The sequence below is a fragment of the Pimephales promelas genome, chromosome 18, assembly GCF_988280905.1.
Source record: "Pimephales promelas chromosome 18, fPimPro1.hap1.1, whole genome shotgun sequence".
NCBI classification, from domain to species: Eukaryota; Metazoa; Chordata; class Actinopteri; order Cypriniformes; family Leuciscidae; genus Pimephales; species Pimephales promelas.
Window position 1 is genome coordinate 950,001 of NC_142786.1, and position 25,721 is coordinate 975,721.

At 37.7% G+C, this 25,721-nt stretch overlaps 2 protein-coding genes across 14 annotated transcripts in view; both read left to right on the top strand.

Moving 5' to 3' along the window:
- The window catches only part of LOC148970851 (uncharacterized), a 29,702-nt gene extending 23,336 nt beyond the window's left edge, over window positions 1-6,366 (top strand). Inside the window, exons 5-10 of one of the 3 annotated variants that reach the window (XM_089122953.1) lie at window positions 60-201; window positions 1,285-1,401; window positions 1,512-1,560; window positions 3,598-3,671; window positions 3,854-3,928; window positions 5,920-6,366. Coding sequence is in view for 1 of the 3 variants with exons in the window: in XM_089122955.1 (XP_088979081.1) it covers window positions 60-167 (108 nt within the window). In the remaining 2 variants the exon portion in view is untranslated. The remainder of the gene's footprint in view (window positions 1-59; window positions 202-1,284; window positions 1,402-1,511; window positions 1,561-3,597; window positions 3,672-3,853; window positions 3,929-5,919) is intronic. The other 2 variants (XM_089122955.1, XM_089122954.1) reach the window with 2 other exon arrangements.
- A 919-nt stretch (window positions 6,367-7,285) lies between these two features.
- Window positions 7,286-25,721, top strand: part of LOC120475253 (RNA-binding motif, single-stranded-interacting protein 3) — a 37,952-nt gene continuing 19,516 nt past the window's right edge. Inside the window, exons 1-7 of one of the 11 annotated variants that reach the window (XM_089122942.1) lie at window positions 10,232-10,884; window positions 10,964-11,092; window positions 11,177-11,264; window positions 13,233-13,510; window positions 19,126-19,292; window positions 19,732-19,790; window positions 22,702-22,793. In XM_089122942.1, the coding sequence (XP_088979068.1) occupies window positions 13,451-13,510; window positions 19,126-19,292; window positions 19,732-19,790; window positions 22,702-22,793 (378 nt within the window). In that variant the 5' untranslated portion in view covers window positions 10,232-10,884; window positions 10,964-11,092; window positions 11,177-11,264; window positions 13,233-13,450. Of the gene's footprint in view, window positions 7,408-8,538; window positions 10,885-10,963; window positions 11,265-13,232; window positions 13,511-19,125; window positions 19,293-19,731; window positions 19,791-22,701; window positions 22,794-25,721 lie in introns of those variants that run through there. The other 10 variants (XM_089122943.1, XM_089122946.1, XM_089122952.1 and 7 more) reach the window with 10 other exon arrangements.

Below are 25,721 nucleotides of genomic sequence, written 5' to 3' on the forward strand. Positions count from 1 at the left end.
GCCCTAAAGGTCACATGCAGGCAGAGGAATCTAGTCAGTGTGTGTTGTGTTATCTGCAGGCGCCATCTGGTGGAGGAAACCCACAACACAACATGGACTCACTGAATATGAGTTATGGAAATATTCCAGCTCCCACACTTACGACATCACAGCAGGACACATTATAAATAAACCGTAAATACACTCTCGGAAAAAGTGCTGGTATGTAAATGTAACCTTGACCATATTCATTGACTAATTTTATGAATATCACGGTACATGAATATTGAAATCATGCATCACTGTATTCAACTTTGGAAAGGGATTTTTTTTTTAGTTTAAGTTAACATCAGTGACAAATATATTTACAAAATTCTTACTTTTAGAGTAGATTATGATTATAACATCAAATCACTTTCTAACAAAATATGCATCATGTTCTTATTATGAACTTAATAAATAAACAAATGAATAGTTTTTCTAGACACTTGAAAATGTATATAACTGGGAAAAAAAATGTATAACTGCAAATAGGTCAAACTATTTCATATATTTTTCAATAAACTGTTTGTCACCATATTTTTGGAGTTTATATAGTATTTATTATATTAACATACAAGTTTTTCAACTTTATTGAACAATATTAACAACAACAATAATTGGCCTGGTACAACATATGAAATGTCTTCTCAGACAACAGACAAGGAAGCACCATAACATAAGATATACTGTATAAAATATAAATAAATAAGGTAAAATAAAGTAAATAAATCAATTTCAAATAAATAATAAATAAGGAAATAAAAGACTAGGGGTTTTCAGAAAGTTTAACGTCCTCAAAATAGACAAGATTAAGGCATTCTTTTTCTTCATTAACTTTAGCAAGAAGTACAGTTCCTATGATGAAAAACGTAGATGTTTGGAAGTGTTTTCAGGAATCAATTCTTGTGTAAAAATTATTTCCCACCACGAATAATGCCTAGTCATGTGTTTCATCTTTCATAAATTCATAAATGTACGGAATCGCGGACAGAACCGCGAGGAGGACAATAATGTGAGGAAACTGTTTATTTTTTTGAGGAGACTTTTAATGATCCGAAATAACTGAGGAAACTTACGTTAGTTTAGAATTAACGTTTACGAACTGCTCTTCACTTCACCACGAACATTAGCTAGTAGGCTAGTCGCAAATAATCGATATATTATTAAATAAATAAATATCCATTTGCTTCTTATCTGACACTTAAACGCACCGTACTTCACATATTTTTATTTATTTTATTTCAATAACAGTTTTACCTGCAGTGACAGTTGAGTCTGTGCGGATGTGACGTCAGGAGGAATCTGACAGGCCAAAACAAGCGCGTTTGTTGAGTCTAAAACCCAGAACAATCCAGAAATAACCGAGTACGACGTGAAACGGTAAGTATCTGTATGTGTGTGTGAATCATAGAAAACTCTGTAAAGCTATTTAAATGCTCATCTTCTCTCAGTATCTCTTTAATGTCATGCGTGTGTCTCATTTTCCTCAGATGGTGTTGATGATCACTGCCAGTTCGGCACACACTGGATCTGACCTGAGTGAGTGAGTGAGTGTGTGTTCATGTTTTTTTTCTATCCCGATGGGGACTTCAACCTAGACAGAGACTTATGATGAGGAAGCTAGCTTATCACTGAATGAAAGAGTTTTTGTGCTTCTCATATCTTATTTGTTTAAAGTTGAGTTAACTTACACGATCGTGGCTACAAAACAATAGTGTTTGTTAGTAACTTGGGTTCTATCCATTGATTGGATGTTGAGATGTATATAAATTAGTAATATTAAATTATTTAATTATTATAAAATATTATGATTATACATTGAAAAAATATATAATTTATATTTATATTTAGGGATGGGCAACGATTAATCGCATCCAAAATAAAAGTTTGTGTTTACATAATATATGTGTGTGTAGTGTGTATAATTAATTTGTATATATATATATACCCACACATGTATGTATATATTTAAGAAAATGTGTTATTAATATATCAAATATTTATATTTATATATAATATTAATTGTGAATAAATATATATAAAATATATACATGTACATATTTCTTAAATATATACATGCATGTGTGGGTATTTATATATACAAATTAATTATACACACTACACACACATATATTATGTAAACACAAACTTTTATTTTGGATGCGATTAATCGCGATTAATCGTTGCCCATCCCTATTTATATTTATTTATACCTGCATTTTATGTTTCTTTACATGAAACCAGCTGTGGTGTGTATATGACATTGCATTATATAATCAAACTAAGGCAGTTCTGATGTCATGAGTTCATATTTAGTTCTTATTTTCATTAGTTGCCTCTTTCGTATTTAAAGCATGAATTTCATAATAACTCCTCTTCTGTGCCACGTTTGCGGTGCATGAACACGAGCTGTGAGATCCTGTGCCGAGGATACAAAAAAAGCTTGTAAAGTGTGTGTGTGTGTGTGTGTGTGTGTGTGTGTGTGTGTCTGACTGACAGGGTTTGTAATCCAAAAACTCTTTTCATTCTTTACTTTACTTTCCAAAGGCGTCCCTGCTGCAACAATGCTTTATTTTTAATTCCCCCTGATAAAAATAGCTATTAAAATATAATTCATTTTTTGGGGATTATTATTAACTATATTATTATTATAAAATGTTTTTATTATTATTAACAATATTAAATAAATCAAAATATGAAATATTACTAATATATTACTTAATATTCCACTCTAACAAAGAAGTATTTATTAATAATTAATTAAAAAATAATGATTACTTTTTATTTACTGTAAAATTGCAATAATATTTATAGCTTAATTTGTTAATTTGAAACCATACATTAGTATTTGTGTGGTGCATGCATGTCTTTTGTTTTGTGTTTACAGTTCACCGCTGCGCATTAAACGCTGATATTCCTGAAATAAAAGGTACAAACACTCCTGCTGAAACACACACGACCTGTCCCTGAGGCTGTGTGTGCTGACCTCCAGGTCAAAGGTCACCGCCGTCAAGACTAATCGTCTGTTACAGTGAACGTCTGGGGTCAAAGGTCATGTTGTGGTCAAGTTCAGGGTGTGTGAGGGAGACTGCTCAAGGCTTTAATTAGAAGTCAAAGTGACAAGATTTATGCAAATTAGATCATTAATATTCAAGCTCGAAATCAACTGCCTAAAAAAAGCATCTTATCACTTTAGGGAGTAGAACCTTGATAATAGACAATTAAAAACTGCAATGTCTTTAAAATCTGTATTTATTTGTGACGGACGAGCCGCAGCGTCTGAGGCTCATTAATAACAGCTCTAATATCTGCAGGGCTTTTGCTTTTTAATTAGATTTGAGGAGGACGTTTGGTGTTAATTACTTTTTACACTCTTAGAAGAACGTGAGGCGGGGAGAGAGAGTTTAACACATGACAGTTTCACTCACGTCCACATCATGCCTGTCATTAAACGTGTGCGTAATTACATCAGTTAAAAACGGGATGATGATGCTCTGGATTGTCTTCAGGAACATAAGTGATATATATGTGATATACACAACGTGTGTGTGTGTGTGCTCGTTGTCTCTCGCTCAGACTCTTTGCTGACAGTGTAGAATTGGATGTAATGACGTTGAGTTGCCAGATGGTCCAGCACAGTCCCACATCAGGTAACCGTGACAACCGCCTCCTCTCTCTCTCTCTCTCTCTTGGATACTTCAGTAACGTTACTGGTCAGTTTAGAACAGATGGAGTTTCTCTGACAGAAGAGTCATTGAGATGTTGTTTGTTTATAATAAGATAAATATTAAACCTAAAAAAAGATCTGTTTGTATTTGTTGTGTATGTGTAGATTAGGTGTTGCACCCGTCAGTGACTGCGATGCCTCTAAATGTCCATGTGGTGGCAGTGCTGCTCCTCTCCTCAGGTGTCTGTGTGTGTGTGATATTTCTGTTTTTAATTGATTTAAAATTTTTAATTAAGTGTGCAGTTAATTGATCATTTGATTATTTTAAAATGTGTATTGAATTATAAATCCAGAAAAATGAAGAAAAAAAAATGATAAGGTAAATTATTTTAGGGCTCTATTTCTGTAAAAATGTAAATGAACTAGCAGTTCCCCTTTAACAATTTAATAGTTTAATTTCCCCCAGAATGTGTGTGAGGTTTCAGCTCTATTTATTATACCGTTTAAAGTTCCCTTTCACATCGCGTTACACTCAAAGCGTCAAACACACACACAGTTCACATAAACAGTCTGAACACAAACAGCGGGTGATGTGTATATTAGACTTGCGTATTAAAGTGACAGCAGTGTAATATATATTGTACAAGCTTCATGATTTCAATTAATTAGACATTGTTGTAGCCGTTTTTCTATAAGTATTTCATTGGAGTTTATTTAATATAATTCATGTATTTGTTTATTAATATTATTATTATTATTATTATTATTATTTGGTATATTTATATTTGTATTTATGTACTTATTTATTTATTTATCAGGCACCTGTCGGGTGAGAAAGAGAGATATGTTATTGTGTGTGGGCGGAAGGGGAAGTGACATGAAAGAACAGATGTTTGGTTTTGGAAAGGGTGGTTTTTCACAGTTTTTTGACCACTTCGCTAACTTGGTTTGGATTTTTCGTTTGTTGAAGTTATAAACTTAATTTAGAAATGTGTTAGAAATAAAACTTTTGAATTGAAGACTGCGTTTGGAGTGAAGTGCGTGCAAAATAATTAATCACCGTTTCCTGAATCCAAGGTCGGCATCGAAAAGCCGACACAGACATGCTTTTCCATTAATAATTTAATTTAAAGGGATAGTTCACTTTGAAATTCATTTTTGATATGTTTTATCTTACCTCAAGGGCATCCAAGCAGAGTATTTTCAATTTTGACATTTTTCAGTCAAACCGTTCTTGTCTATCAGTCATATAATGGAGGTCTATGGTCACCACCTCAAAGAGCAGCACAGAGAAGTCCAAATTAAACATGATTTAATGACTCGTAAATGTAATGGCCTAAGACACGAAACGAGCGGTTTGTGTGAGAAAACCAACAGTATTTATATCGTTTTTTACCTCGTGTAATCACAGTGATCTGAATCAGTTGTTCAATGTCCAACTGAACCGAACTGAATCAGTTCAATGTTACGCCGGAAGTGATCGCTTGCGTGTGACGTCACTCAATATTTACACGGAGATTTCGGAAGTTTTACCTTTTACTAAACATAATTAGATATACCGAAATCGTCTTCCATTGTGGTTTCCCGTATATCTAAATATGTTTAGTGAAACTTCCGAAATCTCTGTATAAACAAAGAGTGACGTCGGTCGCGCAAGCGATCACTTCCAGACCGAAGCGCCCGTGCCGTCAGATCATTTTGTCATGGCTGTGATTACAAGAGGTAAAAGCGATATAAATACTGTTAGTTTTCTCACACAAACCGCTCGTTTCGTGTCTTAGGCCATTTACGAGTCATTAAATCATGTTTAATTTGGACTTCTCTGTGCTGCTCTTTGAGGTGGTGACCATAGACCTCCATTATATGACTGATAGACAAGAACGGTTGGACTGAAAAATGTCAAAATTGAAAATACCGTGGAAACAAAGACCCTTGAGGTAAGATAAAACATACCAAAAATTAATTTCAAAGTGAACTATCCCTTCAACCTTCCTTAAAAATAAGTTAAAAATAATATTAAAACAATTTATAGGGAAAACTAGAACATGTTGCTGTCATTTTTCTAGGTCGGCAGACTGAAGGACGTTTAGTCATAAGTAAGGATTCGTTGAGTTTGTTGCAAGCATAATAATGCATTTTTCTCAAACTCACGACTGGCGTACTGATGAAACAGAAAGTGTGTGTGTGAGTGAGCTGGTGAATGTCATCCCTCTGTTTCTGATGCCTATCAGAGCCGGATTAGAAGCGATCCCTCGTTCCTGCGCTGGAGGAGAAGAGCGTTAAACTGTCCGTTCGTTCACATCGATTTCTCCTCACCGAGGCTCTGCAGGACTGCCGCTGACCGATGTCAAACACACACTTCAGTTCACTTTCATGCAGAAAATAGCGTTTCTCCACAAAATACGTCACTGTTTTTTGTCGGACTGTAGTGGTAGCATTAGTGAGGATTAGTATCAGTCCCACCAGGATTTCACGATTTTTTTTTGTGATTTTTGCGATCAAAATGACTGATTTTGTGGTGGTAATTTCCAAAAATTTGTGAAAAAATTTGCGATTTATATATAACATTTACCATAATAGTATTCAGTCCTTCCAGAAAAACGCAGAGTTTTTTTGTGATTGTTGCGGGCAAAAATTGATTGATTACACAGCCCGTTTTCTTTAAAAATGCGATGGAATATGCGGGATATTTATGCAATTTTATGCGATGAAATTGCAGGAATTTGCAAAAATTGAGGGAACTTGAAAAAATTGCGGTTTGATGAAAAAGAGAAAAAAAGTGATTCCCCCAACACCCTGTTCTCACTCGGCTAATGTAAGAGTCATTTCTTATTACTTCCTTTGATAAGCAAGCATACTACATCATAGAAAGTGCTGGGAACTCATTTTGTTTTACTTCAGACTGTAACGTGTGTAAATAAGGTGTGGCCCCTTTAAGAGCTGCGCGCTCCCTGTTGAACTCTCTACGGTGTTATATGTGCGCCTCAAACACCCCATGTGTGCGGGTAATTTCTGTTTGATGCTACTTCTTTTATCTTATGTTGTTTATTAAGTAACGATGTGACGGTAGAACGTGTGACAGACAGTTATACGAGTTCGATTTGTGAGATGTCAATCGCCTCCGTGAGGGTCCCGTGAGTCTGTCTGGCGTCGCTTGCTTCACTTCATAACGTTCCCATGGAAACAGGGGGAAATGGCTGCTCTTGTGTGAAGCAAACGCAACATTTTTCAACTTTCTGCTAAGATACATGTGACTTTTTTTGCAACGAAAATGTAATTTGTAATTATGCAAACCCCGCATATTTTGCACGGAAATCGGCAATTTATGCGGCGAAAGTGCGGCGTATTTGAAAAAATTCGGCCCCCGCATAAATATGCGGACTTTGGCTGATTTTGCATTGAATTCAGCGATCGCATAATCGCGTTTTTCTGGAGGGACTGATAAATCATAAATGTAGTTTTTGTTGTATTTTGAACTGGTTTTGCATCCTAATATCAGTGAAATATGAAAGATGTCCTGTAAAGTCTCACGTTGAAGAAGTCAGTTTTGTTCTGTGTGTGTTTGCTGTGCCAGGAGTCTGTGGATCTCCAATTCCCCGTGATGAACAGTGTGGATGGAGCCGGCGAAATCTGCTGTGTGTGTGAAATCCGATCCGCCGGAGACCGAGCTCATTAAGAGACAGAACCCGTCTTCACTACACCTGCCACCTCCATCCACGGTTTGTTGATCTCGCTGCCAATCTCGCCTTCACAACACAAGAAGTGTCTCAAACAGATTGAGATTTCTTGCTTTGGCAGCGCTAATGTTCTGCCTAACGAAACGTTTTGTCATAATGCAGATGAAAAGACGCCAGGGGACTGATTTTAATGAGTTTTTGAGTGCGGCCTGGACACTGTCGAACGCAACAGTCTCTCTGACTGATCGGCAGTGGATCTCGTCCACGTTATAGGTCATTATGGACCCTCTTTGAAGGGTCTAAGCGTATGGTCTGAAGTGCACTTAGTGTGTGTCTGAATACACGTTTGCTAGTTTAACGACAGGAAAAATGGTCTGTGCTCCCGGTGCATGGTCTAAAACTAAAAGGGTTGTCCCTGTTCTCTTAATGAGTAATGGGTGTGTTTGGGGCGTAATGTGCAATAAACCAATCAGAGTCTCATCTCCCATTCCCTAACAGCCAGTTGCGCTCACTCCATGGCGGATTCGCAATTTACGTGGCGGACTTTGCAAGCGGAAAACCTGAATGCTTCTCTAGCGGGTGAACATATGATATTGATCACATATGATGTTTGTCGATTTAAAAGATAATTGTGAAAGTCAAGAAAGTCGCAGTTTGTCATAAAACAGAAGAGTAACGTTTAGTTTTATGTGAAAATCGCTCATGAACTACATCTCCCGGGAAGCAAAACAATGAGCGAGATCTGCTGCTCGTGTGCAGTCTGGTACAACACACTCAGGCATGATGGCGTAACGTAAAGTTAGCTTTGGTAAAGTTAGCTTCGGTAAAGTTAGCTTCGGTAAAGTTAGCTTCGGTAAAGTTAGCTACGGTAAAGTTGGCCTTGGTAAAGTTAGCTTTGGTAAGTTAGCTTCGGTAAAGTTAGCTTCGGTAAAGTTAGCTTCGGTAAAGTTAGCTATGGTAAAGTTGGCGTGGTAAAGTTAGCTTTGGTAAAGTTAGCTTTGGTAAAGTTAGCTTCGGTAACGTTAGCTTCGGTAAAGTTAGCTTCGGTAAAGTTAGCTACGGTAAAGTTGGCCTTGGTAACGTTAGCTTCGGTAAAGTTAGCTTTGGTAACGTTAGCTTTGGTAACGTTAGCTTCGGTAAACTTAGCTTCGGTAAAGTTAGCTCCGGTAAAGTTAGCTTCGGTAAAGTTAGCTTCGGTAAACTTAGCTCCGGTAAAGTTAGCTTCGGTAACGTTAGCTTCGGTAAAGTTAGCTTCGGTAAAGTTAGCTTCGGTAAAGTTAGCTTCGGCAACGTTAGCTACGGTAACGTTAGCTTCGGTAAAGTTAGCTACGGTAACGTTAGCTTCGGTAAAGACGAAATGACGAAACTTTGTGTATTTACTAGTTGCCATTTCAACACTATATAGAGAAAAAGATGGCTCCAAAATTCAGAAATCTTTGTAAGATATCACTGAACATTTAACCATAGCAAAAGTACAGTTCTTACCTAAGTTAATTTATATAAAATTTGATAATCTGAGATTATTTTAATCTCCAATCTGTTGTTTAACAGTTGATATAGTTCTTTAATGCATCGCTAAAATAAAATAAAACAATGAAAACGTTTACTAAAAAAATATTTGAATGTTTTATTTAACCATTAAATGTCATCGGAAAACACTAAATATGACTGTGATAAATGATTAAAAAATGACCTTAATTTCAGTTCAAGTACCTAAATATGAAGTAAATCTCAATATTTTAGGGGTTTACTGTGAATCGCTGCTCTATTATAGTATAGACTCATAACAGCCCATGATCATCATGTTGTCGTGTTTTGAAACTACAGTACGCCTTCAGGGACACTTCCGCCACCCCATAATGCACAGGGAAATGGAGCCGTTTCCATGGTAATTACCCAGACACCTGAGGAGATCTCGGCTGGATCTCTGTCTGTTTCCTCAGTCCCCTCGTCTTCCCTCTTCAGAGCGAACTGTGTGTGTGTGTGTGTGTGTGTGTGAGACATCGAAGGATGACGATGCTCTTCTTCACATTTATGCTCCAGTCGCCGTCTCTCGTGTTCCTCACGAAAGCGGGAGATCTCCGGCGGAGGGAAAGTGAGCCAGCAAACCGTGAAATGGCCAATCAGAATCTGTCCCTGCGCATCAGCCGGTCACCGTGACGACGCTTCACATCTCTGACCCTGAAACCGCAACGCTGAGGTCAGGGTTCGAATCCTGGGAATGCAGGAACTGATGAGATAACACTGTGTTCATCCCGAGGGGAAGTGCAGTCAGGATAAACCCGACAGAAACAAACATCACTCTTAAGAAGACACATACACATACATACAGATAAAAATAAGAAGTTTTGGATTAAAGCATGAATGTAAATGCTCTTTCCTTCTACAGTGTGGATCATATCAGGAATCATGGGAAATGTTACTAGCAATTTAGACTATTTGCTTCACATTTAAGGCATTCAGTTTGTTTAACCTTGATTATTATCGGTCGCCTCAGGTGTGTGTGTGTGTGTGTGTGTGTGTCGGCTCTTCTCTGGGAATCTCAATCCCAGAGTTTTTTCAGATGTTCAGACAAAATTAAAAGAAATAATTGAAAATTAATACATCCAATTAGTAGAAAATAACGATTTAAAAAGAAAAATCAATTAAAATCAATAAAATTCCTAATCAAAACAAAATACTATATAAAAAGATTTTGTTTTAAGTCAATAAATATTTAATTACATATATAATCTTAAAACAATGAATAGAAAATAATTAAATATTTTATTTATTACTAATTAAAATAATATATACAATAAGAAATTACAATTTAAAATAAAATAAGTAGTAAAAAATAAAACAGGAAAATTAATTAATAGAAAATAATGAAATATTTTATTTAAAATTAATTTAATTTTAATTTTAAATTAATAATTTGAAATTTAAAATAAGGCAACCAAAATAAAAAAAATTAGTAGTAAATGATAAAATATTTTATTTTAAATAAATCAAAATAAAACAATCAATATAAAACCAAATAAAAGTTAAACAATTAAAAAACGTGTGTGTGTGTGTGGGTGATTGTGTGTTTGTGCGTGTGTGTGTGTGTCTTTAAAGGCCTGCAGGGTGTCAGCACCCCATCACTCTTGATTTGTGTGTTTGTCTGACACGGCCCTCAGTGTTGTGAGTAGCTCAATTACCCAGAACCCCCAGCGCTCTCGTTCATTAGGAGTGATGGAGGGATGGCACACAGCGGACAGCACGTCTGCAGCATTTCCCACAAGGCCGTTCACTCGCCTCTCCATCACACACTCCACCATCTGGACCGGCAGAGACGGACTCGAGCGAGAGCTGAGAAAGAGCAAGAGAAGAAAAAACTGAATCAATGCAGAATCATCGTCATCATCATCTTCATCATCATTCAGTTCACGTTTATCTGTAATGCGCTTCTCACAACACACATCGTGTCAAAGCAGCTTCACAGAAGTGCTCGAGTCCACATCGCAATTTAGAGAGACTGTTATCAGAGGAAACTGCGTAAGTTGTATATCAGAAATGAACATGTATTCATTTTTAATCATTCATTTCCAATTTTAATCATATTAATCATCCTCAGAATAAATCTGTGCAGCTTCCAGAGCACAGAAAACCAATGGAAGTCAATGAGAGGAGCGCACTAATATAGTGTGTGTGTGTGTGTGTGTGTGTGTCATGTCAGTCATTTGCTGTAATATGAGCATAAGAGGTAATTGCAGATTTCATATCAGAGCCCATTATGCCATTTGAGCGCATTAATGTTTGATGAGCGTCTGATTACCTCCTTCCCCAGAACAGCTCCGGGAGCGATGGAGATCTGCAGGGCATTCTGGGATTGATTCCACACACACACATGTGTGTGTTTGACGTTGAACCACGCGGTGAGTGTTAATCTGATTCATCTCATATTGATGACGTATAGATATGAAACTGATGATGTGTCCTGCTGACTCTTGACAAGTCGCTTCCAAAGAGCAGATCTCCAGATATTGCAAATGTCGAGTTGATTGTCAAGTTTACTGTTTTAATGCATATTAAATTATGCATAACCCACAATAATCAGCTAAATACATCAGAACAGAGAGGCCCAAACCAGGGCCAAGTTTCCAAAACAAAACATGCCATTGAAGGAAGCACGAGGAATCTTCGTTTTATTATTTTGTGTGTGTTTATATGTAGGGAATAGTGAAGTGGATTGTTCTTTAAATGTGAATTGTAGTATTATGCAGTGGCCTGTTTACTCCCGATCCACGTCCTCAATCAGGTTTAATTCCCAGACGGCAACAGTGTCGGCCCAGATCCGGCCCACATCTGTTTACCGGATGCGTGTTCGGATGTCGGATGCATGCCGGATGTTTGCCGGAAGCGTGTCGGATGCGTGTCGGAAGCGTGTCAGATGTTTGCCGGATGCATGCCGGATGTTTGCCGGCTGTTTGCCGGATGCGTGTTCGAATGTCGGATGCGTGTCGGATGTTTGCCGGATGTTTGCCGGATTTTTGCCGGAAGCGTGCCGGAAGCGTGTCGGAAGCGTGTTGGAAGCGTGTCGGAAGCGTGTTGGAAGCGTGTCGGATGCATGTCCGATGTTTGCCGGATGTTTGCCGGAAGCGTGCCGGAAGCGTGTCGGAAGCATGTTGGAAGCGTGTCGGATGCATGTCCGATGTTTGCCGGATGTTTGCCGGAAGCGTGCCGGAAGCGTGTCGGAAGCATGTTGGAAGCGTGTCGGATGCATGTCCGATGTTTGCCGGAAGCGTCTCTGATGTTTGCCGGATGCATGCCGGATGTTTGCCGGATGCGTGTTCGGATGTCGGATGCGTGTCGGATGTTTGCCGGATGTTTGCCGGAAGCGTGTCGGAAGCGTGTTGGATGTTTGCCGGATGCATGCCGGATGTTTGCCGGAAGGGTGTTGGAAGCGTGTCGGATGCGTGTCGGATATTTGCCGGATGCATGCCGGATGTTTGCCGGAAGCGTGTTGGAAGCGTGTCGGAAGCGTGTCGGATGCATGCCGGATGTTTGCCGGCTGTTTGCCGGATGCGTGTCGGATGTTTACTGGATGTTTACCGGATGTGTGCCGGATGTGTGCCGGACGTGGGCCGACACTATTGGTGTCTGGACAGATGTTCTCCAGCACTTCAGACCAGATAGTTTTGAAGTTTGGGTATTTATAGAGCCTCGGACTCACACAGTGATTTACTGTACAAGTTGTTCAGTGAAAGATGAAAATTCTTCATTTCCGCTCGTCCACATTCACACACACACACACACACGACTGAAGCAAGGATGAGTTTAACCACAGGGAACTGAAACATGGAGTTAAACAGCTGATTTGAAGATAAAGTCTCATGGGAACACACACACACACACACACCGTTGTGTTGAACTACAGGAACAGAGACAGAGGAGAGGAGAGAGAGAGCGATCCGTTCTGCTCTATTTACATCAGGTCTCTTCTCTTTTCTCTCTCATATCTAACTGGATCTTCAAAACAAGTGATGTGTGTGTGTGTGTGTGTGTGTGAGAGAGAGAGAGAGAGTGAGTGTGTGTGTGTGAGAGAGAGAGAGAGTGTGAGTAAATGTAATGTAAATGTAAATGTGCAATGTAAATGTTTAAATGAAGGATCTTCAGGAAACGATTGGGATTCATGTATAAGTGTGGCCAGTGTCTGCTAAACAACTCCATGGAAATGTACAAACCCCGAATGCTGTCTAGTTAGGCAGTTAACGAGCTTTGGAGACACAGATGTGTGTTTAATTGATGCTTCTGCCGTGTTGTTTCATTTATCACCAGTAGAGGGATCTCTCTCTCTCTCTCTCTCTCTCTCTCTCTCTCTCTCTCTCTCTCTCTCTCCACAGTCGAGCCCCTGATCCTGATGCTGTTATTGGAGCAGGAATCACACGCTTCACACACACACACACACACACACACACACACGCTCCTCTCCTCTCCTCATGCTGGAACGGACCTCGGACTGTCTCTCTCTCTCTCTCTGTGTGTGTGTGCTGGACTGTAGTGTCTCGGAGGAGCTCCTCTTCCTCGCACCGGTCCGTCAGGGACTCCAGACTGCAGATTGATGGGAAAGGCGCTGGATCCGCATCAGATGTTCCCGTATCTCACCTGCTACTACAGTAAGGTACCGGGAAACACACACTTCTCCTCTCTTTGTTCGCGCTTCTGCTCAATTTTCAATATTAGCATGACTGTGTATCGCGATGTTGCCAACGCATTAATATACTAAATTTAAATCATAAAACAAACAAACAAAACATATATAAATAGATCATGTCATGATGATGATGATGATGATGAAGGACTGATTGACACTTAACGAGTTGACAGTTGTAATCTAATTTATTTCTGGAGCTCTTTACACAACACAGATCGATTCAAACCGTTCATAACAGTGTTCATGAGTTCAGTTCCAGCTAAAGCCGAAGATTATAGAGTTCAGTGTTTATTCAACACATCTATCGAAAACACGCTCTTCTAGAACATTTACAATACGCTTCATTAGTTAACATTAATTACCTGATCTTATTAACTGAGCAAGGCAAACGCAGACGGTGTGTGTGTGTGAGTGAGTGTGCGAATACATGTACACACAGCACTTTTACGTTTGTCTTGCTCAGTTGGGGCTTAAAAGATCATGAGTGTGTGTGTGTGTGTGTTTAATTAGTTATAGTTTGAGGACAGATTTGCTTCCAGAAGTGATTTATATCTGATGTTTTCTCCCTTCGGGGACGGTCTCAAAGGTAGAATTGATTTAGCGTCGCTTTTTACTGTCGCTGCATACACAGCTAAACGTGTTTGTGTATATCATAGGGTGTGTATTGGTGTTCTGTTTAGGGTTTGCAGCTGTGCTGTTGTCATCCGCTGTGTTTGCATGTGTATGCATAAGGATCAGTTTCTCATGATCATGGGAATATCAGGGAATCTTTAAATCTTAAAGGTCCAATCTGTAAGAATTTTGTAATATAATATCCAAAAATGACCTGCACAGTGTGATATATGTCCTGCAGTTGTGTACTCACAATATCCCAAAAGTCTCCAAAGTTCTTTATTTCAGAGAAATTCCAATTTTTTAATAAGTGGCCGTCCTGGAAAAAAAATGTCAATGGCGCAATATCCGCGCTATCATCGTTTCCGCTCGTACTCCCATAGCCATGACGTAACCATGGCGACAGACGCGGACAACTGCGTAGTGAGTAACGTTTGACCATGGCAAGCAGACTTTGGGACAAACAAGGGGAACTAAAATGAGGATCAACATCAGCGTGATGTTTTTGGGATGCCGAAAGCTAGCGGCCGCGGCTAATTACAGAACTTTACGAGTCACGACTTTTCAGCTTTATTAGACATGTGAGCAAATGTAATCAAACAAATCAATGTTATAACGTTCGCTTGACATGATGAAATGTTAGAATATGGTCAGTATGTTATTCTAATGTTGATCTAGCTGCTAGTTTCGTATAGCAAACGAACTAACACGTAGAATAACATTATAACGTAATATAGTGTAGCGTTATACCAAGTGGAACAGCGCTGCGTTTCCTCACAAGTTTAATTCGTCTATTAAACTGACCTGTGTGAGTAATCCAGCACTTGCGTGTAGTTCAATAGGATGAAATGTCCTTATTTCTTTATATCCGCGGGACTCGCGTGTGATATGTCTATTATTAGCAATCGCGACCTGCTTCATACCACTGTATGTGTTTTCACTAATCCTTATTAGATCTATCAGCTTGACAGCAAGTCCCATCATTCAGCTCATCACTGCGTCATTAAAATACGCCGTTGTTATTGTTGGAAACTGCGCCCTCTTGTGGCCAAAAAAGCTACATATTGTAGCTTATACTGTAGTCATAGACATTTCAATAATAGCTTAGCTAGATATTGCTCTTTCGTCTGTGTCCTCAGGATGTTTTTAGTATCTTAAAAAAACATGTTTTGATTTACTGGTCAATTTTGAGATTTTTAAGCTATTTTGCTTCCATAATTTGACTAGTAAAAGGAAAACATCCAAATTACACATTTTAATCTTGACAACTCGCGCAATAGTTTTAGCATGCTAACGGTATGGATTTTCTGCTGCTTATAGACACCAACACAGCAGTGATCAAATAAAAGAAAATTCTGTATTAAAATGTATAGGCAAGACCAGTAGTTTGTTTAGGGATGGTGTGTAGTAGGGATGCACCGATATGAACATTTTGGCCGATACCGATAACCGATAATTCTTTATATTTGAAAACCGATATATCGGCCGATAAACTTAAATCCAAATTTTTTATCTAATTTTGAGAGCCTGATTACAAAAACAAAAGTCTCACAATTAAATGCATGTCCCAAGCGCACAATTATAATGATGTTCTCAGCCGATATGACAGATTTGCGTTGCACATGTTGTCCCGAACCAGATTTAAATTTTTTGAAGAGATTTCAATCATATTTCAAGAAATTCAAAAACATAAACAGTTCTCAACAAGTGTCTCAGCTGAAGGGAATAATACATTATTTATCGGCTTTAATTTATCGGCCACATTTTCTTACCATTCTGATAACGATAACAATAAAAATGAACCGATATATCCGATATATATAAAAATTGGCCGATATATCATGCACATATACTCAAACACACATAACTATAGAATCAGTTCTTAAAGCGCGTGTGAACGCCATCAGCGTTTCAGTTCATCACATGTTCAGTTCAAAGTCAAAATAATAAAACCCAACCAATCTCTGCTACCTTAAATGATATATTTATCTCTGTAAAGCTGCTTTGAGACAATCTACATTGTTAAAGCGCTAAATAAATGAGGATGACTTTCAGAAAACACTAGACCAGACTCTTTAAATGTTGAGCAAGCAATCTCATTGGCTGCAGGATCAGGAGAGCCAATCAGCTTGTGCCATGCGTTAATGATGTGATTGCTTGCGGACTGCGCCCCCTAGAGTTTCATGCCTGAACATGATATTTAAGTGCACTTTATCTATTTGCAATAAAAATGCAGCGAAAATCTTTATTTTTATTCATTTCAGTATTCTGAAGGTTTGTTCATACGTCATTTACCCGATTTATATAACATTTTATTCCTAAAAACATGCTGAAAATGTATTTGTTTCTGTCTTTTGACAATATTTTTCAGATTTATACAGTCATAAAAAAACTGAAATCCGAAATCGCCTCTGTAAAAACCTTCACATATATCAACAAAATCACCCTGGCTTTAGATTACTGTTCTGGACATGTGTGCTAATTAGTGCATATTTAATTAGATTATATTTCATTTGCATATTGAAACAATATGTCAGAAATAAGTGTGATTTAATCAACTGGTAAGGTGTTGTGATATTAATTAGTTGATATAGTTTTATATATAGTATATTATTAGTTAAAGACTGTGAGTGTGTGTGTATGTGTGTGTGTGTGTGTGTGTGTATGTGTGTTAAATTTGTTGTTGTTTCTGTAGATGTTTTAATGATGCTCGCATGAAATACTGCACATCTGTGTGTTGTTAAACACGACCTATAAACACCCAGCAGATGTGCAGATGTGCAGGTGTGTGTGTGTGTGTGTGTGTGACGCTTCAGCTGTTCACATCTGTTTCGTTCAGACGTTCAGCTTGTTTCGTGGCGTTGAGCTAATCTTCATGTCGTCCTGTCGCAGGAGTGTGTGTGTGTCGCGTGTGCAGGGTTCAGAGAGCACGACAGCGCTCGCGTTCCTCTCGTTTAACCGGTTCCTGTGTGTAGCTTCGTCAGGCGTCTCCGAACGTTCTGAACTCTTATTCCTGTGATCTTCCCATGATGCTCCTCTGAGAACAAACTCAATCACACACACACTCTCTCCTCTGTTTATAGATCAAAAATATAATAAAAACACTGAAATATTATAATCTGAAACAGCCGTTTCCATGGGAATATACAGTAAAAATAGTCTTCAGTGTCACATGACCTTCAGAAATCACTGTAACGCAGGGGCAGTTAATGATGAAATAGAGCGTGTGTGTGTCCTTTTTTGCATGTGTGTCCTTGTGTGTGTGTGTGTGTGTGTGTGATTGGCGCTGTTGCCTTAACCTGCATAGATTGAGAAGTGACCTAGACAGAGAACCAATTCAATCTCCTGTGTGTGTGTGTGTGTGTGTGTGTGTGTGTGTGTGTGTGTGTGTGTGTGTGTGTGTGTGTGTGAGCTCAGGGCGCAAATGAATGTCAACATTTATAGATTCAATCAAAATCCTCTCTATATTAGAGTTGATCATAATTGATACTGTGTGTGTCGTGTAGAAACAGTGAGAACAGTAGATCTGAGGAAGCCTGTCGTGGGAAATCAATTTATACATGCTTTCTTCCCCCCAAAACACAAACAGTTTCATTTAGGGATGTAATACATCTGTGTGTGTGCGTGTGTGTGTGTGTGTGTGTGTGTGTGTGTGTGTGATCACTATAGCTAGCTCTGACTGCGCTGCTTCTGGAAGCTTTTTCACATTCATTTCTCCCATAAAGATTTAAATAAAGTTACCCTTAAAGAGTTTTAAGTCATGAATCAGAGCAGAACAAACTTTGATTTCAAGAAAGAGAAAACTGTGAACTTAACGGCTTGACTGAGAGGAAAAACTACAATCCCACGAAGCATTGCAAAAATACTGTAAAAAAACGGTGGAGAAATATGAAACTACTCATTTAAAAATGCTAATCATATACATAGACATTAATATATTTTAAGATTATTGCAAAATATGCTTATAAATACACAAGTATTGAAATATTTTGAGAGCATTTTGAGACTGAATCGATTACGTCATTGGCAGAGTAGGCGGAGCTAAAGAGATCTTGGTGTTTAGCTTGTTTCGACTCTTCTGATTGGTGGAATGTTCTGAAGGATCATGGGTAATGTAGTTTTTCAACACATTCTGCTGTTAAAAACCAATATAACCGATATATTACAAAACCGATACATGATTATGGCAAACTGCTTAAATAACAGGAAAATATCTGTAAACCCGATTATGGGTCGACTCTAGTGTTTATTCTGCGTGTTTCAGCCTCATTGTGTAAAACGCCTGACCTTTAAGACAAAGCTAATCGATGTGTGTGTGACGTTCACATTCCTACAGACACAGACGGCCACCGAGAGAGAGAGAGGGATCGTGGGAGAGAGACATAGTGTTAGGAAGTGCGTGGTCTCACAAGGATGTGTTTAGGTCTGATGCTGATATATATATATATATATATATATATATATATATGAAGAGTTCAGATGCAAAAGCCTCTAAATGCCATTTGAAATTTTCTTCTAAAATGATCATTTTTATCAAGCTTGTATATTTAAGTTCAGTAATTTCACTTAAATGGCAATGAAGATTACCTATTAATTGTTATTTAAGTGAAATTACTGAACTTAAATATACAAGCTTGATAAAAATGGTCATTTTAGAAGAAAATTTCAAATGGCACTTCATGAACTCTTCATATATATATATATATAGACAGTAACTCACACTGAAGCAATAAAACAAGCACGATATGCTGCTCTTTGATCCAGAAACATGCAAATATTGACTCATTTGGCCGTTATTTTCTTTTCTTTTGCCCCAGTGGAGTGATTCTCAGATTAAAGGTACTCATTGTTAGATGAACTCCACTGGATATGTTCATAAAGGAGAATGGAGATGTTAATGTGGATGTGTATTGTGGGAGGAGCTCTGTATGAACATGCAGGTTAACCCCTCCCGCTCTGTGTGTCATCAGCCGTATGCCCCGCCCCCTCACCCGATGGCTCCGCCCTCTCACTCGATGGCCCCGCCCAGTCCCGGGAGCAGCTGTAGTGCAGTGGAGCCGCTCAGCCGAACCAACCTGTACATCCGAGGACTTCACCCAGGAACCAGCGACCATGACCTCGTCAAACTCTGCCAGCCGTGAGTCAACACACACATGCGCACACACACACTCTCAGAGACACACAGAGAGAAAAGATGACAGACTGAGACACACTGACACGGTTGAGATTATTTATACACACACACACACACTCTGGCTGAACCACACACACTCTCTGACACTGTGGTTCAAGCTCGTACAGGATCATGACTGAAAGGTACAGCGGCGAAACACTGACTCCGACTGTAAGAAACCTTTATTAGCTCCATAATGATTTCAAGTGAGAAATAAAACGTTACAAAAGTGTTTCTGCGAGTTTCTTTAAGTGTCTGTTAAATGCGGAGGAACGTGCAAATAACAGGGAACACGAGACGTTTGTGAAATCTGCAGTGCACGTGTAAACCGTGTAAAAGTACCCATGATGCTCTTGGATTGATGTTTAATGTCTGATAATGTTAATCATGTCTATCCTCACAGATATGGGAAGATCGTCTCCACTAAGGCCATCCTGGACAAGAACACAAACCAGTGCAAAGGTGAACGCCTGCTTTATACTGGACAACTAATCATGATCAATCGCATCCAAGTAAACGTTTGTTTGATAGATGCGTGTGTACGGTGTATAGTTATTTTGTATATTTAAATACACACACATGCATGTATATATTTAATAAAAATGTGTTCTTTAAATATAAAATATATATTTTATAATATACAGGTGAAACTGGAAAAATTATAATATGGTGCAAACGTTCATTTATTTCAGTAATTCAACTTAAAAGGTGAAACTAATATATTATATAGCAAAGTGAGCTATTTCAAGCCTTTATTTGTTATAATTTTGATGATTATCGATTACAGTTTATGAAAACCCCAAATTCAAAATTAGAATATTGTGAAAGGTTTTCATATCTACGGAAGCCCTGAACCACAACGTAAAAAAAATAAATAATAAAAAATAAAAAATCTGGCATTTCGAGATTAAAGTCGAAACGTTTCGAGATTAATCTCAAAATGTTTCGACTTTAATCTCTAAAATTTTCGACTTTAATCTCAAAAATTTTCGACTTTAATCTGGAAATGCTAGATTTTTTTTTATTTTATTTTTTTTTTACAGTTTTTTTTTTTTTACAGTTTTTTTTTTTTTACAGATTTTTTTTTTTTTAACGTTGCGGTTCAGGGCTTTCGTACATATCTAATCCATAATCATCAAAATTATAACAAATAAAGGCTTGAAATATCTCACTTTGCATGTAATGAGTCTGATATATTAGTTTCACCTTTTAAGTTGAATTACTGATCTTTTGCACAATATTCAAATTATGTATATATATATAAATATATTTAAATATATACATGCATGTGTGTCTATTTATATATATATATATACACAAAATAACTACACAGCGCACACACACATATATTAAACAAACTTTTATTTTGGATGCGATTAGTTGCCTCTGTCAGCACTAATTTGATTATATAATTTTTATATTTTTTTAAGTTTATATCGATGTTTTAGCTTTATTATAGTTAGTTTCTGAACGCCAACAATGGACGTAATCGCAGTGAGACGTTTAGATGACACGAGCAAACGTTTAATATGCAGTATTGATTGAAGTATTGCAGGTTTATTGTCTAATCTCATCATCATAACTGCGTCTGTCTCTGTTATGTGTGAGGAGGATCATGATAGCTGTGCTGATAGTTACAGATGTCTATTAGCATCAATTATTGAACCTTTAGACAAAATAATTGCATGGGTTTTGAATTAAATTTGATACGTCAAGCTTTTATGGCTCATATATAGTGAGAATATGGAGGACCAAACAGCTTAGTTTTATTCAGAGGCTCAAACTGAGCAAAAATATGCAATCTGGAGCTGATGTTGATATTTATATGGACAAAACTGACGAATATAGTCTCAATATAGCAGATACCGTTTTCTACCAATTTCTACCAATAATATAGTAAGACGATATAAGTTTTATGATCAAAGCTCTGTAGTTTTCTAACATAATGCAATGATGATTGACAGATGAACTAATAAACCTGATTCTCGTATTATGATTTTGATAATAAATGATGATGATGATGATGATATTAAAGTAAACCTCCTTCAGTCCTATTTCAATATTACGAACAATATGAAAGTTATTCCTGCGTTTCCTTGATAAAATCCGGGCAGATTTGACGCTGAAGGACGTTTGTACACTTATAATACAAGACTATTAAGAGTCTGAACTGTCAATCAGAGCCAGGACTGAGAGATTGACTGCGTGACATCAATGATACAGTGGGCTTTATAGAGTTTAAATAAAGCTTTGTTTAGATTGTGCGACAGTAACGTTTTGCTCATTTACAGGCCTTGGAGTATGGAGTATGACTTCTGAGGTGACCTAGCCCTTCTCTAACTCTAAAGCTTTCCGCTCGTATGATTTTCCCCAGTGTGTCCGTGAGGAAGGATTTGAGGATTTGGTGTGTGAAGAGGGTCTTATAACCTACTTCCTCTCTAATTAAACCTTCATCTCTCCTGGATAACGGGCCGCCGCTGACGGCTTTAATCCAAACACCGTGTGTGTGTGTGTGTGTATGCATTTAATCTGCCATGAAATTTTAATTAACACCAGTGTGACCCTTATCTGCTGATACAGCCCCGAGAATGAAGGTGTGACGGAAAATAAAGGACGAGTGAGGGATTGTGGGAAAGAGCGGTCACTCATAAATATCTCATAACTCGGTAATGGGGTTTGCGGGTTTCCTCGCGACTCGCTGATGGATGAGGTCAGGAGAAACGGGGAACACGAGTAGGAAACGCAGGGCTGAGTGTGTGCAGGCTTTAATCCTGAGAGGCGCCTGCTAAAGGTGATCATCGCATCATGAAAAGCGTGTTTCGTTGTGCTGGTTTTCCTCAACGCAGTTTCACAAAGTGCTTTTAGACGTGATCCGCTCAAGGATGAGGGACGGATTCGGACATAATTTCCTCACCCCCATGTCATCCAAGATGTCCATGTCTTTCTTTCTCAGTCGAAAACAAATGAAGGTTTTTGATGAAAACGCTCCAGGATTTTCTCCATATAATTGACTTCAATGGGGTCCAAACGGTTCAAGGTCCAAATGAGACTGTTCAAAGGGCTTTAAACGACTCCAGATGATGAATAAGGGTCTTATCAAGCGAAACGATCGCAAAGTTTAAGTTTTATAAGCTCAAATGCTCGCCTTGCTCTGTTCTGTGATGCGCGTTCGTGACTCTCCTGTTCGAACTTGTTCATCAAAATGAACAAATCTTTTTTCGAGTCATTTGGTTCATTCAACGAACGAAATGACTCTCAAAAGATTCGTTCATTTTGATGAACGAGTTCGAACAGTAGAGTCAGAGCAAGACACTGGTCACTGGTGATAACACTGGTCATGTGACCTGACGTTACGGTTCTGCTGTGTCTGCAGGTTACGGTTTCGTGGACTTCGACTGTCCGGCAGCGGCGCAGAAGGCTGTTTTGTCTCTGAAGGCCAGCGGTGTGCAGGCGCAGATGGCGAAGGTGAGGCATCTTCATCATCATCATCATCATCATCATGCCTGTAACAGATGAGTTGTGAGCTGTTTTATCCTCTGCACATTCAAACAGACATCTGATGCATTTACAACATATTTCAGGTCATGGGTTCGACTCCCAGGGAATAAGTGAATGAGTTTTTTTTTGTTTTTTTGTTTTGTTTTTTCAGAGATATTTTATTTTTAATTTTTATTTTTTATTTTTTACAAATTTTTTTAATAGATATTTTTATTAGATATTTTTTAAATGTCATTTTTATTCATTTGTACGGCTTTAGTTTTTATTGTTTTTAATGTCTGTTTTAGTTAAATTCAGTACATCAAGTTAAGCTGTGAAATGTTGCTTTGGCAACTAGATAAAAGTACTTTTTATTTTTATTTCAGTTAACGATTTAGTGTCAGTTGCTAATACTAACCCTGGTGGTTTGTCTGTTTTTCATCCTAATGTTCTTCAGAGAACTAGTATACGTGTTTTTCTACTAGTTTAGTTCCTCTAATGCTTAAAGTCGACTCGAAACAGAAGTTGTGCTCGTCTTTTCTTCCCTACTGTGACGTGAAACTGCTTCTCGAACAAGAACAAATGTGTGCGGGGCTTGATTTTGTCTGTGAGAAATTGATTGGATGGTCGTGGTTTGCTATTGGTGGATCTCATGTGAGTGACAGGTTGCCCCGCCCACATCATCAGAGAAGAGAATGGGAACATGAGTGTAAAATAGGGCTGTCAAACGAATAATCGCGATTAATCGCATCCAAAATAAAAGTTTGTGTTTACATAATATATGTGAGTGCACTGTGAATGATTATTTTATATATATATATATATAAATACACACACATGCTTGTATATATTTAAGAAATATTTTCACGTATATACTCTATATAGATTTATATATAATTTATATATGTGAATGTAAATATTTTATATATAAATAATATTTATTTCTTAAATATACATGCATTTGTGTGTATTTATATTATATATATATAATTATACACAGTGCACCCACGTATATTATGCAAAAACAAACTTTTATTTTGGATGTGATTAATCGCGATTAATCGTTTGACAGCCCTAGTTTAAAACAATAATGATGTGCACCAATAAATCATTTAGAATAAACACTGCAATATTTCATTTATGAAAAGAAAAGAATCGTAGATGTCCAAGTCATAGTTGCTCCATATTCATGAGAAGCGCTTTCTGTCTTTCCTCCTTTGTGAGCTTAATAATAAATCTGCACTCCTCTCTCTCTCTCTCTCTCTCTCTCTCTCTCTCTCGTTACTGTCTGACAGTCGAGTCGGGTGTTAATTAGTTGGTCTAACAGATTCTCTCCTCTGTTTCTCTCACACACACACAGAATCAGGTGATGTGACTCTAAATGAATCCCTCATCCTCACAGTGTCTCTTTACTGACAGGACTCGAGCTTCTCGTCAAATGCGCCGAGGTTTAGTGTGTTATGTTTGTGACGCCCGTGTCATCAGACCTGATTCGTGGATCCGCACTGACAGAAATCGATGTGTGTAAACACAGTCACAGCTGTCCTGCACCTTCTTAAAAACGCATTCAGTTTGAACACATTTAAGGTTGTAAAATAAAAGTCTTTATAAGAGATCTTAAATGTGGATATAGAAAAAAACAGGACATGAATTATGGCCCAATTTTTATTTTATTTTTTATTTTCAAAATCAAGCCCCGCCCACATTTGTTCTTGTTTGAGAAGCAGTTTCACGTCACAATGATCATGTTTAATAGTGTTTATATGATATAGATGATTGTAAGAATTTGTTTGAATGAACAGATGAAAGTTCAAAATATTATATCTTATTTCAAAATAAGAGTCCCAGGCTCGTTTCTAATTAAAAGTCCCATTTAATACACAAAATCTAAAACTATCGGCCAAATCTGTACTGTAATTTGTATAATTTTCACAAACCAACAATATTTGCAGTACACGTCTTGCAGTTACATCGTTTATTGGTTGCAGTGTGTTACATAATTTATTTTGAGATTGTATAGTTTTGTTCTGTTGGGGATATTCTGTGTATTTTTGGCTTCTTGGTTCATAATGTAGTTATCATAAAAACTTTGGCATTTTATATTACAAAATGTGTTGGTTCTATTAGTGTTAGTATTAATGGTAGAAAAAAAAACAGTTAAGAGTAATCAAGTATAAAATAACACTGGATAGCTTTCATTTTAACAATTAAATAAAAAATTGATGCTTACAATTAGTTACAAAAGTTATTTATTTAAGAGCGGTGAGTGATTTTCTTTGTCTTCTGTTTGATGAACATCTTGAAGTTTATTAAGCTGCTGTCACTTTAAGAGCTTCTGCACGGATCCAGTATACTGTTACACAACTGACTGTATTAACCTGAAAACTCAGCGACACGGGCATTTTTACTTAATTTTGTATGTATTTGACTGTTAAAGCGCAATAAGCCACGAAAGAAAGAAGTCAGTTTGGTTCTCGCAAGCTCGGCTTTATGACGGCGTCACAGATAGATGGTACCGTTTCAGAGACGATATTTTTGACAACACTAGGCTCTGATGAATGGCTTTTAGTGAATGTAAATGTACATTTAATTGAAAAAGCTTTCCTGTAGCTCAAGCGCTTGCAACGCCAAGGTCATGGGTTCGATTCCCAAGAACTGATGAGAATGTAAATGTGTTCCTTCAAATGCAATGTATGCATAAATGTAAGTGTAAAGCTGTGTATTCAGTGTGAGATGAGTCTGAGTCGCACACTGTGATCGCGCTGTAATTAGGGAACTCAATCCCATAATGCATCTCTGTCCTCTGCTAGCCACAGCTCCCTCTCATTGCCCTTCAGAACTGAGACAGATGGCGTCAGTGGGACAGAAAAGTTGTTCAAAAGTGGAGAATATTAATATTATTCTTATTTTTAGAAT